Raw genomic sequence first — 19,071 nt, 5'->3', positions numbered from 1 at the left:
TGAGGGATGTGAGTGTTTACTTGGTTTTTGAATTGAATGAGTTGACTTTGACTTGTCTTGATGGAGCTGACTTTGACTTGTCTTGATAGAGCTGACTTTGACCTTGACCAAGTTGACTTTGATTTACCTTAAAAACATTTACAAATGTGAATTGTTGAAGTTTCATATCTCTTGATATTGTAATCGGTTGATGAGGCATAACAAAGAGAGCTCCTTGGTTCATATCATCCTCTCTATCTTCAGAAGAATTTGTCCTCGAATCAAAAACATCTTCTTGCAACTCAACCTTGTACTCAACATCTGGAGCTTGTTCAAACATGTTGATAGGATAATCAATTTGTATGATAATCTTGTCGCTTGTAAATGAAAACCTTGCAGTCCCATTCCAAATTCTTTGTTTAAATACCCAATACACTCGACCATGAGTCCATGGTATTTGATTCTCCAAGGGCTTTGAAGCAATGAGTGAATGTTGCTTCTCAATGTTGCCAAGGTCCTCATTTTGCAATTGCTTGCTTTTCTTACAATCCTCGATTGGCACAATATTTGTAATATCGATCGCGTTCTCAACAAGTACCTCCGCTTTGGTTGTATACTCATCATGCATCAAAACCTCAACATGCACATCTTCTTTAGCATCACAAATAACATCAATATTAAAATCTTCTTGTTGGGCATGCATAACAGTCTCAACATTCGTATCTTCAATGACATCTTGATTTTCTCCCTCATTTGGAATTTGTTGATTATCCTCTTGAAGCATAGGACAATATTCCTATTTTTTAACCGATTTTGCAACATGCCTCTTCATGTCTTCGTATCGCATTTTGAACTCTTGGCACAATTCATTGAGGTAATTTATGATTTTGCGAATCCCGACCAATTCCTTCGTATATGGATCTTCACCATGGTGGTTATCATGATATCTTCAGCTATTGTGGAACTTCGATTTCTGTGAACGTCCAGTGTGAAACAATGGCTGCAAAACAAAGTTAAAGAAACAAAGAAAAATGGACCTCACAAGCACTCCCATACTATTCCACTCGTTAATGAAGCTCACTCGTGTTTAACACTCAACACTCAAAATAATGTATCACTTTCTCACGACTGAGTACACTCTTACACACATCAAACAAATCGATAAGTGAGTCTAACGAAGTCAAAGAGCTATGTGCATTTCAAGTGGTTTAGACAGTATATAAGAATTCAAACAATAGTGTGATTGTAGAAGTAATCCGAATAACAACAAAGAAACTAAGTTAAGAAAAATAAATAAATAATTGACAAAATTAGGATGGAAGCTTGGAAGAAATGAAAGCAAAGTTAAAGATAAATATGGTTGGTAATTAAACAACAATGAAGTGGCAAAATTAAGAATGAGAACTCAATGCAAGGCCCGCAAACCAATTAAAAGTGTAACGATCAAGGAATGACAAATGGGGTACTTTTTTTTATCAGCTATGGAATAGCAAAAGCACAATAACTTAAAGAATAAATGCTTTCACGTTCAGCATTTTGTTTTTTCACCACTAAGCAAGTCGAATTAGAAGACTTCAAAGAAGACAAATTTTTAGATCAGACCCAGATCTATAAGAATGCGGAAGACAAAAATTGGAAAAGATGAACGGAATTGATACTTTTTTTTGTGTACTTTTAGACAAAATGCTAATATGCTTATATCTAATCAAACTTAAGCAAATATAAGAAGGAATTCAAAGAGATAAGCGCAAGGAAATATATATTCAATCAAAGAACCTAATGCTCTGATACCAAAATGTTAAGAAACCTTTGAGAGTTGGATCTAAGAACCTTGCTAACAAACAAGACCAATAGAACTCAATCCAAAAAACCCCGAAAACGATTGTGGAATCAATCCAAGGAAAGTAAAAATCGGATTGCCTTGTTGATCAAATATCTCAAGGCAAGAAAATTTGCTCCTTGTTTGAGATCCGAATCACTCCACAAGCAAGATAGATCAATTCTCACTTGAATGATCCTAAACATGTAAGCTATCACTAGATTGCAAAATACATTAGCTCTTGACTAAAAGAAATGTTCAAATGTTCATTTCATTACATCTTAATTCTATATTCTATATTCTTAAAGCTAACATACATGGCTATATATAGCCTTCAAAATAGAAAGTAATATATGGCATTTGAAGGGTTGGAACACTTAAGTCATTCAATGCCATAAACAACCATTAATTAATTGTAATTTAAAATGTAAATGAAAAGTCTTAAAACTTAAAATACATTAAAATACACCATAAATCCGAAAATTAAAGATCAAATCATCAAACCAATAGTTTTGTAACAGGATTAAATGAAGCCTTATTTAATATAGCATGAACTTGAAGTCCATAATTGATACTTTTGTCTTTAATGAAGCTTGAGTTGACTTGTATTTCATTTGAATATGCAGGAGATTCATATCATTTGTATCTTAGAAACTTTGTGAGACCGGATGCTCATCTGAGCTTGTTGAGCTACGACATCATCTTAGTATTTATGAGATTTCATTTCAAAACCAATTGATAATGAGATAAATAACTCATGCATGTATCTTATAAACCTTGTTAAGTCTCTTTATCTTTTGATGTAGAATTCTTTAACTCTGACCTCGAAGATTCAAACTTCAAATCTAATAAAACGATTGAAATTTCACGCGAGAGTCAAATTTTGAGAGCAAAAAATTCCAATAGTTATTTTTCCCTAAGTTTGAGAATGTAATAGTAAAAGGAAAGGCCTCATGGTTTCATTTAAAACATGGGTATAATTGTCCCTTAATATTTCTTGACTTTCCAAAAAAAACAATTTTTTTGAGTTAGAAAATATAGTTTTTAAACTTTGGGTCAATTTCTTAAACCCCATTTTGGCCCCTTTTCCTAAATAATGGTTTAAATTACTAAAAAATACATAAGTATCTCTATCATTTCAAAAGTTTCAATAATACCTTTGACTGGTTTAAAAAAAATACTCTTTGAACAATTATCCATTAATATTTTGAACGAAAATTTGACGTGGTAATTAATGAAAGCTTGTTGGAAACCTAGCACTTCGACAAATATGATCTTTAATGATGATGAAAAAAGTTCACCGGTTTACAATGCAGACCCATTGACCATAATGCAGACCCATTGACCATATTTAACATCAAATTTGTTGTAGTTACACTTAATTTTTTCCAAGTAAGCTTTGATTAATTACCACGTCGTTTCAGATTCTGACACATCAATTTTGTTCAAAATATTAACGGACGTTTGCCCAAATAATATTTTTTAAAACATTTATAAAAGGCCAATGATAATATTGAACTCTTAAATGATTGGAATATGTTTTTGAAACATATGGCAAACTTGAAGGGTACTTTGTTTAATTTAGCTTGAATAATGTGCAAGTGGTCTGAATTTTACGTAGAATAATATTTCTGAAACATTTTATACCTCTAACTCAAAATGGACTGTTCTGAAATTTTAAAATGGACATTTTTAATTATTGAAATTTGAGAAATAATTATAAATGGTCATTTGGCAACTAACAAACATGGAGCGATGGATGGCGATAACATTGGAGAAGAGAGGAGAGAAAATCACAAATGATTATGACAGCAACTGACGACGGCGATAACATTGGAAAAGAACTAACAGGCCATTTAGAACACCATTTAGGATGTACATTTTGAAACTTCAAACACCAACTCGAGAACCCATAAATTGTTACTTATCTATGAACGAATCTTTTAAATTTTATTATCATAAAACTTGTGCATCATTAAGCTATTCAACATAACTGAGCAATTATGATATAATATTATCCAAATCCAAAACTAAGATCCTGTAATTTGGTTCCAATTCAACACAAAACTGTTTCAAATATGCTTTTTCACTCGTACAGATAAAAATAAAAAACATATCACCAGTCAAAATTTCCTCATGGACATATCACAAAACTTGGAATTTACAGCCATGAGCATAAGCTTTGGTTTCCATAGCAGCCGCAGCCAATCTGAGAATCTCTGATTATGATTTTATTGTTTTCTGAACCAATCTTCTTCAACCTCTCACCACCTCAGCACTACCAACCACTCGAAATTAAAAAAGTCAACCAGAAACGAAGCAAACTAGCCCCTGAAAGTAGGGGCACTGTTCATCTCTTTTCTCAAAATTAAATGTAATCGACGCCAAAACAAAACTTAAACCCTGATTCATTCATCTACGCAAACCCCAACTCATCTTTATTTATGCAAAGTCTGTAATCTGTACACTGTACAAGGGAGTAGAGCCTAGGAGTAGTAAATTTAAACTGTACCATACCCGTTTATTTAACACTTGTCTCTTGGGTTGTTCCTCACTCAGGCATCAGCCCATTGATGTTGACCACGTTCTTCCTGCAGCTGGGTCGGCCCTGGGAAGAAAAACTCCTCCTCTTGATGTCTGAAGATCCTCTTCACCTCTTTTCCTGCTGTGCCGAATCCCAACCCTCTTGCTATTCTCTCCATCTTGTTTACTATGTTCTCTTTCCCTGCAGTTTTTTCAGTCTATTTTAGGCTACATTGGGTTTAAAAAAAACTTTGTTGGATGGTTTTATGGTGTAGTCGTTTTTACCTGCAAGAAGATACTTGATATTGCCATCGGCATTGATTTCAAAGAAGACGATCCGGAGACCATGTCCCGGTGAAGCGAAGATTGAAAATGGATGCCCTGCTGGAGCTATGATCACCACATCACGTCTCAGCACCCCTCTTATTTTCTGGTAACTGGACTCACCCCTCTGTCCACGGCGCCCAAGGTGGGGACACGCCATTTGAAACCCCCCTCCACCGTCTACCACCACCCCTATCGTCATAGCTTTGGAGTTGTAGTGGGGAGCCATCATTGAACCCTCCCAAAAACACACAGCAAAAATAAGCTCAGCTGCTGAATAATAATTTGTTTTATGATTTTCGTGATTTCAAATTCTTAATCTCAGATTTTTTTCAATTATGTTTTGACATTTTTCATAAATATGATATGATGATTATAGTTATAATTAGTGAGTGAGTTCCAAAGTCAAATTCTGCCAATTTGGAGGGGGGATATTGACCTAATTCTTCTGAATTTTTGAAGGGAAGATATGACTTAGATTCTTCTAAATGTCTACTCACTCACTCATGACTCACTCATTATCAGTATCGTGTGATGCAAATTTAGGAGAATAAGAAGAATCAGAAACTTTCTTCCCTTCTCTAGAATAGTCAGATTTCATAATACTTCAAAAGGGTCTATGAAGACTAATAGGCCGTAAAGTTTCAGCAACTTTGTAATTTAACAAATATTTAGAAGATAAAAAATATATCCAGCATTTCAAATGAGAGGGAACAGGTAATTACTTCTGTGAAGTCGGCAAAGGAGATGGCAATGCCGAGGTCTTGGAGCTGGCTGAACTCGTGAGGGTGGCCTATGTGGAAGTGACCGAACTTGTTCGACTGCCATGGACTTTGCTTGAATAGATTGAATGGGCGCTCGGTTTTGCCTTCTGAGAAGGGCCAGATCCTTGGGATGATCTCTTCGTGTTGGCTAAGTGATTGGATCTGTTCTCTAGAAGCCTTCATAATGGCCCCTCCTTTTTGTTGCTTGAAAAATCTCTCCAGCTCGTCTCTTGGAACCTGTTTGGCAGCCGAGAAAGTATGAGGGAAAATGTATGACAGGCGCACTGTTTACACAGTTTGGAAAAAGAATTTTGATTACCTTCAAGGCTGCTTCAAGCAACTCCCAGCTGAATGCTGTGTAGAATGATTCTGGGTCTTCTCCACCTGGCCCATGAAAAACCTGCCCAAATTCTAAATATTCATTCACATGAAATAGAAGTTGACCCCATAATTTAGAATTTGATTAAGTTACAAAAATCTGTCCCTATTGTTTGAGGATACTTCCAATTTGTCGATTGTCCCTACAATTATGTCCAAAATTATATCCAAGTCACAGGACCAAATTAATTCATAACTTAACCTTCAAAGTAATAAAAAGACGTATAAAGACCAATGCACAGAAAAGCTTTGGCTACCTCAAGTTGTCCAGGAATGGAGGTGGCTTGAAGAAGATTAAAAATCCTCAGTTTCTCACGTTCGTCCTTGTTTATCAAATAAAACGGAGCTCCAGATGGAACTCTGAAGACATCTCCAGGTTGCAGTTCGAAGCTCGCTCTCCTCTCCCTGATAACGGTAACCGTAGCCCGCCCTGCACCAAAAATCCCCAAAGAATCATTTTCACAAACACCTTCCGCGCAACAATTCGACACCCAAGAAGGCAGAAATCACACAACATACCCTGAGCAACGAACAGAATAATCTCGGCATCGAAATGGCTGGGAGCCACGAAGGTCGAGTGATTGGCTTCGAGAATCGAGATCCGGAAGTTCTCAATCCCGCGGAGAAGTTGGGATTTCTGGGTGAATTTGGGAAGAACCCTAACCGTGCCTTCCTCGGTTTCAATCCTAGCTTTGAAATGTTCGTTGTCGAACACATACGGATTCTCCTCCTCTTTCTCTCTCTCCTCATACTCTGTTTCTTCTCCTTCTACTTCTGAAATCTGGTTGGTTCTTCCTCCTTCGTTCTCCTTCTCCTTCTTCTTCTTCTTCTTCTTCGTTTCTTCGCACCTTTTCTCGCAGTCTCGTCTCTGTCTCTCGGCGATCTCCAGCTCGAGTTTGCACTGGCTCCGGCACTGCTTCGTGGCGGGGTCTTTGCCGGCCAGGGCGGCGGCGACGGTTTCTTCTCCTGAAATCTGGTTGGTTTTTCCTCCTTCGCTCTCATTCTTCTTCTTCTTCATTTCCTCGCACACGCACCTTTTCTCGCAGTCTCGCTTCTGTGTCTCGGCGGTCTCCCGCTTGAGTTTGCACTGGCTCCGGCACTGCTTCAGGTCCGGGTCCTTGCCGGCCAGCACGGCGACAGAGAGGACGAGGAGGAGCAGCAGCGGCAGAGAGAGCTTGATTTTGGGAGCCATTTTCGCAGCGGAGAAGATGAAAAGAATGGGGATACATATAGATGAGAAGGGGTGGAGGTGCGGCGCCATGCATGAGGACTGGTGTCCACTGTACGTGTCTGGCAATGGAGGAAGCAGAAAGAAGAGGAAGCCATTGGAAGCTTCGGAACGTGGAAACGACTAAAACTGTGAATTAAGCGTGGGAATCTGGATCCTCGTGTTACCCGTACTTGGATTTTCACTTTTGTTTTGTTATAACGTAAGATATCAGGTATTTCGGGATGTTCGAATATGGTAGGATGTCTGGAAAACATCCGAATCGATTTGGATGCTCTTTTGAAACATGGATTTCCATAATTCCTATATCTATGACAAATATTTTTACCCTCAGTTATTTCTTCAATTGAGTATATTCATGTATTATATATACATATAAAATAAAAATTCAATTAAATCATATAATATTATCATTTAATTTTAACCTTTTTTAACAATCAGCCTACTTTTTATATTTTTCTTCCTAAAGAAATATAATTTAATAATATAATAAATAGATTTTACCACATATAACATATAACATTGATTATATAATTGTATTTTTTAAAAAATACTAAAGTTTGAAAATGAAATTTATATTCAATACTAATTATTTCTTTAAAAAAAATTATATTAATATGAATTCTATCTAATAACGTACAAAAATTAATACATATACGTAATTAATATAAAAATCTAAAATTTTAAATTAATTTTATGAAAATCTATTATATAAATGTAAATTATATTAGATTAATGTATAAATTATATAAATATTTATAAAGATGTTTTTGGAACATTATATTAATTTAGATCGAATAAATCCTACAAAACAAACATGGTTATCCAAATATTCTCGGGCATCCTTATAACCATCTAAAAATATCAGGAATCTGAAATTACAGGCATCTGAAACTTCTGTATTCCCAAAAACAAACGGTCCTAAAAGATTTTTTTTTTTTTTTTTGTCTTTTTTTCGCTCTTGCGAGTTCTTTCCTGGATAAGTTAGAATGGAGAAAATTTTCTGGCATGTTAGCAAAGATAAAAGAGAATTATTTTGCATCGCGAAGAGATGCAAAATTGCTAGGGGCAGGTTACATTTTAAGTCATTGAGCCAAAGATAACTTTATTTTTAAAAATAACAAATAATATTGCTAGTGGCAGGGCATACTTGAAGCAAAATAACAAATAATATATATATAGGAAAGTTATGAAACGTCCTCCTCCTATGTTGGAAACTATCCCTCTAATTCGCTGGAAAATCAAAAATTCAAAGAACGGAAGAATAGATCATACATATATGTTATAAAACTTGTTAGGTTGCTTGATCATTTCGATGTATGATTCTTAACACTGAATTCGAAGATTCGAACTTCAGATTCAGAAAACGATTAAAATACTATGTGAGAGTCGAACAAAAAGATTCCAACACTTCCCAAGTTTGAAAACGCAAGAACCAAAGACAGAGTGGCATGGGAGGCATAATTGTCTATTCACATTTCTGACTTTTAAAAAAACACTTTTTTAGGTTAGAAAAAATAGCTTTTGAACTTTGGGTCAATTTCCTAAACACAAAAACAATTTTGGTCATTTTGGTCCATTTTCCTAAATAATGGCCTAAATTACAAATAAAAAAACCCTAAAATTTGTTCTCTGGTTAAAAAATATACCTACCATTTCAAGAGTTTACCCTTCACCTGTTTTTAAAAAAAAATACATGTGCCAGATTTTGTAATGACATGGTCATTCATGAAAGCTTGTTGCAACCTGGTATACGATAAATCTGATATTTAATGACGTAAAAAAAGTTCATGGATTTACAATGATGAATCCACAATTGACCATATTAAAGGTCAAATTTGTTGTGGTGACATTTAACTTTTCCAAGCAAACTTTCATTAATTACCCCATTGTTTTCGAATTCTACTACGTCAATTTTTCGTTCAAAATATTAACGAATGTTTGTCTAAAAGATATTTTTTAAACATTTATGAAATGACAAAGATAGTATTGAAACTAGGGAGGTTCATTTTCTCCACGGGACCCGTCCTCGTAGGGATCTACCTAAATGGGGTGGGGAATCCCCGTTTAAATTCCTCCCGGGGTGGGGATGAGGAAAGTTTTTTCCCGTCCCCGGGGAATGCATCCCTCATCCCCATTCCCCACCACGCCTCGCATTTTTTTAATATATATATACACTAAAAAATCTTATTATTCTTCCTATATTTACCTATACTAATCATATTCTTCTCTACCCACCGAATATATAGAGGAGGATTAGACCATGTAAGTAAAGTTTTTATAGTTGGAAATTAATTAATTAATTAATTAGAAATTTTCTTAAGAAAAATAATTTTAAAGTAGAAGAATAAACGGGGAAAATCCTCATAGGAAACTCGATCCCCATGAATTCTCCACGAGGAATCCCCACCTCATCCTCTAGAAATTTTGTGGGGATGGAGAATTAAATGGAGGGCGGGGATGGGTTTCCCCATCCCGCCTTGTCCTACGAACATCCTTAGGTTGAAACTTTTAAAATCATGGGAAATTTTTATACATATGGCAAATTTAAGGGGTACTTTTTTTTCCAATTTTGCCTAAATAATGTACAAGTTGTCTGAATTTTATGTACAATAGCGTTTCTAGAACATAGAGTAAATATTTTAATTGTCAAGGCATTTATTATATTTTCGTATTAATAATTTTTTTTAATATCAATTTACTTTTTCCATGGATGTCAAAACACAGACGTATAAACATGTGATGCAAATATTATAATAAAATTATTTTGTTGTCAACTAAATATAATTTCCCCTTTCAAGATCACATCTTCCTTTTGAGTAAATTCTAAATCCAATCTAGTAAGGTTCTCCATTTTATCCCTAATGTATTAAAAGTTTTTAGTTAGGTCATTCTACAAACGAATTTGTTAAATTTTGTTATTATAAGACTTAAGTATCATTAAACTATTCAACATAAGTAAGAAATTGTCAACTCGAACTTGGTTCAACTAGTTAAAACGTTATTTCTAACCAAAATGTCATAAATTCAAATCTCAACTCTCACATGTTATAAATTAATGTCGAGAGAATCACATGCCAATTAGGTTGAGCTATATTTAAGCTCCCCAGTTCCATTTTTAAATAATTAATACATATTTATTGACAATAATAATTCTAAAAATAATTAGTATATATTTATTACACTTTTTCATTTTTAAAATTTAAAAACTAATTAAAATTAATTATAAAACTAATAATTTTTCCTACAATTCCCAAATCAAAGAACTCGAGAATGGGAATTTTCAATTTTCTTAACTTTTTCAAAATAGAAAACTAAAACTGATTACCAAATATATTTAAATTTTTATTTATTTTAAAACAGAAAACTACAAACTATAAACAAAAATAGTTATCAAGAGCCCTAAACGATTGTGATACAATATTCATTTCTCAGAAATGAATAGAAAGTTGCAACCTTGAAATCATGGGTTCAAATAATATAATATTCGTTTATAGATACCTCAAAAAGAAGCATCCAAATCCAAAACTAAGATTCTATAATTCCATACAAAACTGTTTCAAATATGCTTCTTCAATCGTACAGATAAAAAAAATTTTAAAAAAAAACATATCACTAGTCAAAATTTCCTCACATTAAGAGGCCATAAATTCTAAGAACTGCATTTAAATAGCATATCACAAAACTTGGAATTTACAGCCACGAGCATATGCTTTGATTTCCATGGCAGCCGTAGCCAATCTGAATCTCTGATTATGATTTATTGTTCTCTGTTGGGAGATGGATTCACTTCTTTTTGAAATCTACTTTAAAATCATAGTCATCATCTTCCATGGCATCCGATGATTTACTGTTATTGTTAGCTTTTTTCCTTCTCTTCTTCTCTGCTCTCCTCATTTTTGTATTCAGAATACCTTCTGCTGCATACAGCTTCTCGTTTTGCCTGCTCGTTGCATCCTGTCCCTTGGGTTTGCCTTCGTCGTTCTCCTCGTCTTCTTCCTGCCCCATCGACTCGTCCTCGCTATTATCCGACACGTTCTCCAGGACTTCGTCGTTTTGCTTAGATGGTTCAGCATTGTCTTTCTGCATTGCAGAAAAGTATATGTTCCCACATGTAAATAACAGAAAATCGAAGACAGAACTTTGAACATGATGCAAATCTCAACCCAAAAATTATAATTTTTCTTAAAAGAGATCTTATTGAAGCATATGATCACGTGATCTCTAAAAACATATACTTCTAGTGTCTTCAACAAACTAAAGCGCAAGGCGGAAAAAAGCGAGGCGCACAATAGAGAAGTATTAAAAAAATTATATATGTAAAAAAATAGCATTATGAATAATAAGATAATGAAAAGTTCTAAGAAATTAGACCCGGTTAGAACATTTTTTAAGAAGATTTAATAGCTTCTTCCTCAAAAGTTAAAAGTTTAAAACATAAATAAAAAAACTGGGCTCAGGCACTGAGACACGCCTCAAGTGCACCTCATTAAGGGCACCTCGAGAAGCAAGGCACCTAGGGGCAATTTTTGAGGAGTGCACCCAAGCAAGCACACCTATAAAGATTGCATGCCCCTCTCTCGTAGGAGAACCACCGGACCCTATTACGTTTAAGGCGGCTAAATACCTAATTAGTTGCACAGATATGAAATATATATACACATAATATCAGTTAAATGCTCTATACATCCAACTAGTTGCAGAGAACTCAGAAGTGTCAAATGGCTATTAACTATATATATAAAAATAATAATAAATAAATAGATGTGAAGAGAACAAAAAAAGAGATACCTCTTGCTCTTGCATACTATCATCAAAATTGAGTGGACAACTTGGAGGAACTTCAACAGGATTGAAATCATCGACAGATTTGAGGCTACCAATGAATGAAGATTCACCGCTATAAACTTCTTTGATGTTGAACTCTTTCCCGAGCTCTGAGACAATCCTCGCCTCTGAAGGTTCTACCTGACTCCTAACAGGAGGCATTGTGTAATATGGAATTTTACCTGACATCAAAGCAAGCAACATACTGAAATCACACACTGGAAAACGTATTTACATTTTGTATGGCAGCTTGTCGTGTTCTTTTGTCCTAAACTTAAAAAAAAAAGGAAAAAAGAGGTGTTGATTTATTTCTTTCATGTGTTCTAGAAAATCCTTTTGCATCATGCCTTGTATTAATAAGGCCGACAGAAGTAGTTCTTAGTGATCTCTGTAGGAAGTCTCACTTATTTTGCAATTATCATATACCATGGGAAGTCCAGAAAGTTATTGTTTTAAAAGAATGTAATAAAATACTATTGAAAAATAGATCAGTATAAATACCTTCGTTCCAATCGTGCAGAACAATTCTAGCCGCAGCTTCAACATCCACAATACCACCCTTCTTAAGTTTGCCCCGGACAATAGCTACCTTCTGCAGAAAATCATCGACCGTGTCGAAGCTTGGCATTTTATACAAAGTTACCAACGTTGTGGGAGGGCAAAGCTTCAAGATCTCCTTAACTATGATATCCAAAAGTGGTAAATAAACTTTAGAATACTAAAACACAATGACATGGAAAGAAGTTACAACATTTCAAAATAAATATAAATAAAAAATATTGGAACAAGTTGCTTAATGAAGAACATGCTTAACTTACCGGGAGCAACGGGATCTTCCAACTTCTCTATTCTTTTGCAATTCCGAAGAGCTATAGATGGCTCATTCTCTTTAGTTCTTAGCATTACAACACCAGGACAATCCAACAATTTGACATTTTTGTCTAGATGAACCTCTTGCATTGATCTTGTTAATCCCGGCGTTGCACCAACATTGACAACATGGGATCTTTTCAAACTATTAATAAGACTGCTCTTGCCAACATTAGGCAAGCCAATAACACCAACAGTAATTGATTTTTTGATCTGCCAAATGGAAGTAAATTTATCAGGAGATAGCTTTAAAAAATGCATGCTAGAAAACTACTCATATGGAGCAAAAGGGAATACGGTCAGCCAGGGCATATATATCCACAAACAAGCCTCAAATCAGAGTGGGATGATTGAAAATTTCAGGCTTTCAAAGGCACAAAAAGCAACACTAAGAAAAAAAATCAGAATGGTCAGTTGGAAAGTGTAAAATCTTTTATAGAACTCCCAAAAACACTAGAAGTACCTCATAACTTCTTGAATAATTCTTCAACAGTTTAATAAGAGTGTCAGCTCCAAGGCAGTCACTTCTCTGCAATAAATTGCTTGTTTTTGTTTTGGATATCTTTGAAGAAGATTTCCAACCTAAGTTGGACCTCTGCTCTTGCGTGCTACACTTGAAGGCAACAGCAGGCAATTCTTCTCTAAGATAATTGAGCCACTTCTCAACAGCCTCTCGAGGAACAAGATCTGTTATGAAAAATATATAAATAAATACATATATAAGTTATGCAACTTCTTGGGCCTCACATGACTAATCAATCCATCACCTTAAAGAGGATATCTAACTAGAAATAGCTTGTCATTGACTCCATCTTATGAAGAGCAGATCAAGCTTAAACTAAAAGGTGCAAACACTTTAATTTGGTTAACTTATAAGTTACCAAAAAGCATTAAACACCTCTAATCTTTTTTATTTCTTTTTTGGGATCATTTAACAACTCAACTCCTCTAATCTTGAAACATGTCAAACACAAAAATTAGAGTATTACATTTCTTTTTTCTGGTTTTGGACACAATGTAACATAATCGGACACACATTGGCAACAAAAATATATAAGGGACACAATGGCATTTACAAGAAAAACACTGAAATCACTTTTAAGTATATAACATACGAACATTTGACCTTCTTTTATTTTTCTTATAAGAAAACTATTGATTACCTTAATGCTTTGTTATAACTTAAAAGATTGCATCATTTAAAGATATGGAATATATGGTCATCTTCAACTTCTTAAAATTTACATTCATTATCTATTCTTTCATATTAAACTTTAATAGGTGGTTTTTAATTTTTATAATTTAAAATGCTTTCGTATGAGAATGAAGCTTTGGAAATGTGTTTAGATATATAATTAAATTGTAGTAAAAAATGTCTCAATCATGTCCATGTCTCAACTTCTTGAGGAAATAATGAATCAATACGGCAGTGTTGTATGGCATCTATTTTCCATGTGTACGTTCATCTTCCCTAGTCAACAAAACTTTGACACAAGGGGAAGAAATTACCAATTTTATTCAGAAGTAGTACAAGATGCTTATCAGGACCCGCTTTCATTACCATCTTCTCCATATCAATACAACGCGTGCCAAGGGGATCTCGTGCATCCAAGACTTCTAAAATAACATCTGATGCCTCAATAACTTTGACCAACTCCTTGTAGAAAGCCCTATCTGAGTTATCTGCATATATATAGTCAGACGTGAGAAACCCAAGTTTCCAACATCAATATGAAGATCCCAATTTGTTGTCTCCTTTTTTTGAATCTAAACTCTTCTTAGAAAACAACCTACCACGATTCCGTGCAGGTGCAGCAGAGTCATTTCCATCCTTCATCTTTCCTAAACTTTGTTCTGCAGAAGTAATATTATCATCACCTAGCAACCCCAACTTTCTTTTCTGAGCCTGGACAAGAATGAAACAGTTAAGTTACCAGTAAATTGCTACAACAACAATGTAATGTTAATGGAGTATCAGAATGCAGCCTTGCATTCACAGGCACATAAATATATACATACATAAAAAATCTAGAAACATCCTTGATAAAAAGTAGTAAAAATTGTTATACCCTCTCCTTCCGAGCTGCTTTCTTTTGTTCCATCTCATCAAGAGCACGGGCCCGACGAGCTTCAAGAGCCTTGAGCTCCTGTTCCTTGAAGGGCCAATCATTAGGAATACCTGGGTCCTTCTCAACCTTGCTCTTGCCCTTGAAGCTTAGCTTTTTAGCTTCCTTTGCCTTCTTCTTGTGATGCTCCTTCACCTTCCTAATGATCTTGTACTTCTTCTTCAAAGTAACCCGCTTGCTTTTACTCTCTACAAGGAACAAAATATGTTAAAGAAGAAAAATCATACAAATTCATGCTGCAAAAAATTGAAGAACGTACGTTGGCTTCCAAAATTATATAGATAGAACCCACTTACTTTTGCTCCTCTTCACCATCTTTGGGTTTCAAGGGGCGACGGCTTTATGCAAATGACCTCCACTGTCGACACAAGAGAATGACTGAGCAAAATATTCTTAAAAAAAACCCATTTTACCGTCATCACACGCTATAACAGAAGAAGCGAGAGAAAAAACATAAGGAACAACGAAAAATAGGGAGGAAACGAAAATGCCGTCGAAAGAGAATTTACCTCCAGTGACTCTTCGTAAAATTTTGAGGGTTTTTACAGCAAAAGCGTAGTATTTTTAAGAATAATACAAAATAAGTTGCTTTTTTAAAGTTATTTCAATTTCAACCAAATGAGACTTTTTTATGTGGGCAGACTCGTCGGTGATGTACGAATGACAAACTTCCTGAACCAAAATCAAAACGCCCAAATAAAGCAACACAAATTCATAAAACAGTCCCAAGAATCTCCAAATTTCAGATATACAATTTCATAACAAATATTCCAAAAACCTCAAATTTACAGAAATACGATTTTACACAAACAGTCCAAATACCCACTAAAATTTAGAACCAAAAAATTCCCATACAAAACATTCACTCACCTTAGTGTAAAGGATGTGGATCTATGTCCGCAGGAGCGATATTCGCGTGGGTCAGAACGCGTCGCAGGGAAGATGCACCGCTGCTCGAGAGTTGCTGCGGCGGAAGGGCAGTCGTGGGTCTGTTGCCGCCGCTCGGAAAACGCGTCGGCGTGGCCGTCCGTCGCCGAAGATGGAGGTCAGAGGCGCCGCCGATCGTCGTTGTGGGTCGTTCGCCGCCGGAGGAGAGTCGCGGGTTTGTGAGAGTGAGAGAGATAAAGGGGAACGGCTGAAAGATAGAGAAGAGGGCTGGTGGGCTTTGGTAGGGTTTTTTAAGAAGGCAAGTTTTATTGAAAAATAACTTTCTCCTTGTACTAAAATCTTTTTATTTTAAACTTTTATAAATATATATATATATTTTCCCTCCATACTAATCTCAAACCCATGACAGGAATAGAGATGGCAACGGGGCGGGGTCGGGGGCCATCCCCATCTCTGCTCCGTTGGGATCCTTTTCCCTATTTCTGCCTCCGTCCCCAAATTTTGGAAGTGGGATTTTCCAATCGAGATAGGTTCCCATTACAAATATATTTTTAAATTTTTAAATTTAAATTTAAATTTTTTTATTTAATTTTCGTTATTATTAAAACAAAAAGTGGCTAAATGGAGTGTTAACTTGAATTTTTAAAAAAAAATTATAAAATATTTATAAAATTAATATATATTAATATTATTATATAAAAAGTAATAAAAAATTAAACGGGGCGGGGTTAGGGACGAGACAGGGGAACCGATCCCCATGCCCATCGAGAACCCGATTGGGATACCCGATTTGACCCCATCCCCGATCAAACCGGGGAATCCCCGACCCGATCGGATAGGGTACCCACAGGGATCGGGTCTAGTGGGTATTTTGATCATCCCTATACAAGAATACGTGTGTTTACGGGTTTTTTTTAGTACAACAAGTGGGGTCAGAAATTTGAACTCTACCTTATAACTTTATCATTGGAGATAGATACTAATACCGTTAAATTAAGCTCACGTTGTCATTCATTTACGAATTAGCTATATTCAAATTAGCTATATCAAACAAAATTTCTCACTCCAATCTTCTCTTTAATGTGAACTGATAACTTTAAATTTAAATATGTATGTGAACTTGTATTACTTTAAAGTAATTATAAATATAATTTTTAACTTTAATATGTTTCTAAATTTTAATTTCATATATAATAAGTTGTTCAAGAGATCTATTTGAAAATATATTATAGATTAAAATTGACTTTGTATTTCACAAATATATAAATTATTAGTATTTTTAGATTATATTAACACAACACTAACCTTTATTTTTTCTTTCTTAGTACAACATATTCGAGGGCGAAAGATTGAACTTTCGACTTATATAGAAAGAACAACATGTCGTAACTAATATTCTATTTCACATCAATAAAGTTCAATAAATTATTTTAAATATTGCAATTTGAAATATAATAAATAGTTTTAAATTGCGTTACTTTGGTCGAGCAAGAATGATGTGAAATTAATTGTATTGTTATTATTATTTTTTTTTTCTTTTTGTATATTTGATGGAGATTGATACAAATTAAAAAGGATATACTAGGTTTAGATACCATTGTAATCCTTTATGTGCGGTCTTAGTTCGTTTTGAGTAATGTATTTTCAACTTTTCTTTTTATCATTTTAGTAAGTTGTACTCTAAAAGCGTCTATTTTGATCTATATACTCTTAAGTAACTACCAATTTGGTCTCTCATTGCAAAAATTTAACCCAACCAAATATAAACCACCAAACACAAGTTTATGCTGCATTTCAAACAATGGAGTGAATGAAATGTTATGCAAATTATTAATCTAAATAAATTAGATAAAATTAAAAGGTATGGGTTGTTCAAAAAACCTGACAACTTGACGAACCCAACTCAAACCCGATCAGGTTGGGTTTGGTTAGATGAAGTTTCGGGTTGGGTTGAGTTGTGATTTTCCCAATCCGATCGGGTTGGATTGGGTATTGGGTTCAACCTTTAAAAAATCGGGTCAACTCAACCCAACCCGAATTTATGCATATATGTTTATTTTCTTAATTATATAATATTAATAATAATATACTTATCTTCAATATCAATTGTGCATTTAATTTTAATCTTAACCTTTCATTTAGGGTTTTCATATTATCTTATTCATATCTTAATATCGGCTGTCCATTTAGTTTTAATCCTAACTATCTATTGCTATCGTGATAATTAAAAATAAAAATAAAAAATAAAACACGACAACCCAACCCAACTCGAAGATATTAGGTTGGGTTGACCATCAAATTCAAACTCGATGGTTCCTATATATATATGGCCAACCTAAAAATTCGATTTAGTCCCAAAATCCCTCTTGACTCGACCCAATCCAACTCGTGAACACCCGGAACGAACCAAAATTGTAATTTAAAGTACAAACATTTTAAAAGTGCATAATGAACTAATTTTAGAATAGGGATGAAAATGATAATTTGAAATACATGAACTAAGTTTGACCAATATGGAAAGTATATAGACTTCTTTTTTTTTTTTTTGAGAAAAGGAAAGTATAGTAGGCTAATATGGACTAATTGCAAATTTTAAATATTACTTTGCTAAATAAAAATTTAAACAGGACCATCTTAAATAGGCAATTTATTTTAAAATTTTATAAAATCATTAACTTTAGAGCTTAAATAATTATTTTAAATACGATAACAAAGCACGGAATTCATTTCAAATATGAAGTTTATTGGATTTGTTTTTAAATAATGCTCATTTAAAACGTATTAAAAGAAAAATGCAAAATTTGAAACTATTTCTAAAAGTAATGCTTTGGAATTCAGTGCATTAAGGGACGACCGTGCTATTTTTAGGATATGGTTATGGTTGACGACCATACAACGTGGTGCTAAGGCAATGTCACATTTGTTGTTTTTTTTAAATAAAAAGATGGTCGACGACCGTGTAGGCATGCAATTAAAAAAATAATTATATTGTTATATATATTAACAACTAAAATTCCTTTTTAATATTTGGTGTTGGCTTTTTGGCCCTTAATCTCGGTTAATTAATTTAATTAATTAATGTTTTGATGATAATAAAAACACCTAGTATTAATTGTTTTTGGTGTGTAAGAATTATTGTTATAAAACATAAATTTATTATGAGCTTCAATAATATTATATAATTTACTGATAATACATATTTTGTTTATTGATAATTTTAGTGTTTTAAAGTGTCCGCAGCATAGAGCTCGATACGACGATTCCAACGAATTTTGAATTATCCAAATCGGAGCTCAAACGAAGAAGTTATAGCCTAATGAAATTGAAAGGATAAATTCTCAAAGG

At 34.2% G+C, this 19,071-nt stretch overlaps 2 protein-coding genes across 2 annotated transcripts; both read right to left on the bottom strand.

Annotated features, from left to right (window-relative positions):
* Positions 1-4,215: 4,215 nt before the first annotated feature.
* Positions 4,216-7,133, bottom strand: LOC148208891 (vicilin Cor a 11.0101-like). Its single transcript, XM_088117287.1, has 6 exons — positions 6,307-7,133; positions 6,045-6,217; positions 5,729-5,809; positions 5,371-5,646; positions 4,607-4,883; positions 4,216-4,523 (listed from the first exon to the last, which is right to left on the bottom strand). Exons 1-6 carry the CDS (start codon positions 7,046-7,048, stop codon positions 4,354-4,356), a joined length of 1,719 nt encoding a protein of 572 aa, XP_087973413.1. The 5' UTR covers positions 7,049-7,133; the 3' UTR covers positions 4,216-4,353.
* A 3,352-nt stretch (positions 7,134-10,485) lies between these two features.
* NSN1 (GTP-binding family protein) lies at positions 10,486-16,038 on the bottom strand. The gene is made up of 10 exons (XM_022294541.2): positions 15,709-16,038; positions 15,135-15,196; positions 14,782-15,026; positions 14,507-14,618; positions 14,222-14,395; positions 13,176-13,399; positions 12,661-12,925; positions 12,344-12,523; positions 11,807-12,024; positions 10,486-11,098 (listed from the first exon to the last, which is right to left on the bottom strand). Exons 2-10 carry the CDS (start codon positions 15,151-15,153, stop codon positions 10,802-10,804), a joined length of 1,734 nt encoding a protein of 577 aa, XP_022150233.1. The 5' UTR covers positions 15,154-15,196; positions 15,709-16,038; the 3' UTR covers positions 10,486-10,801.
* Positions 16,039-19,071: the final 3,033 nt, after the last annotated feature.

This window comes from Momordica charantia (assembly GCF_013281855.1).
Source record: "Momordica charantia cultivar OHB3-1 chromosome 9 unlocalized genomic scaffold, Mcharantia_2.0 BLBB01000009.1, whole genome shotgun sequence".
Classification (NCBI taxonomy): Eukaryota; Viridiplantae; Streptophyta; class Magnoliopsida; order Cucurbitales; family Cucurbitaceae; genus Momordica; species Momordica charantia.
This window is presented reverse-complemented; position numbering and strand designations above follow the sequence as displayed.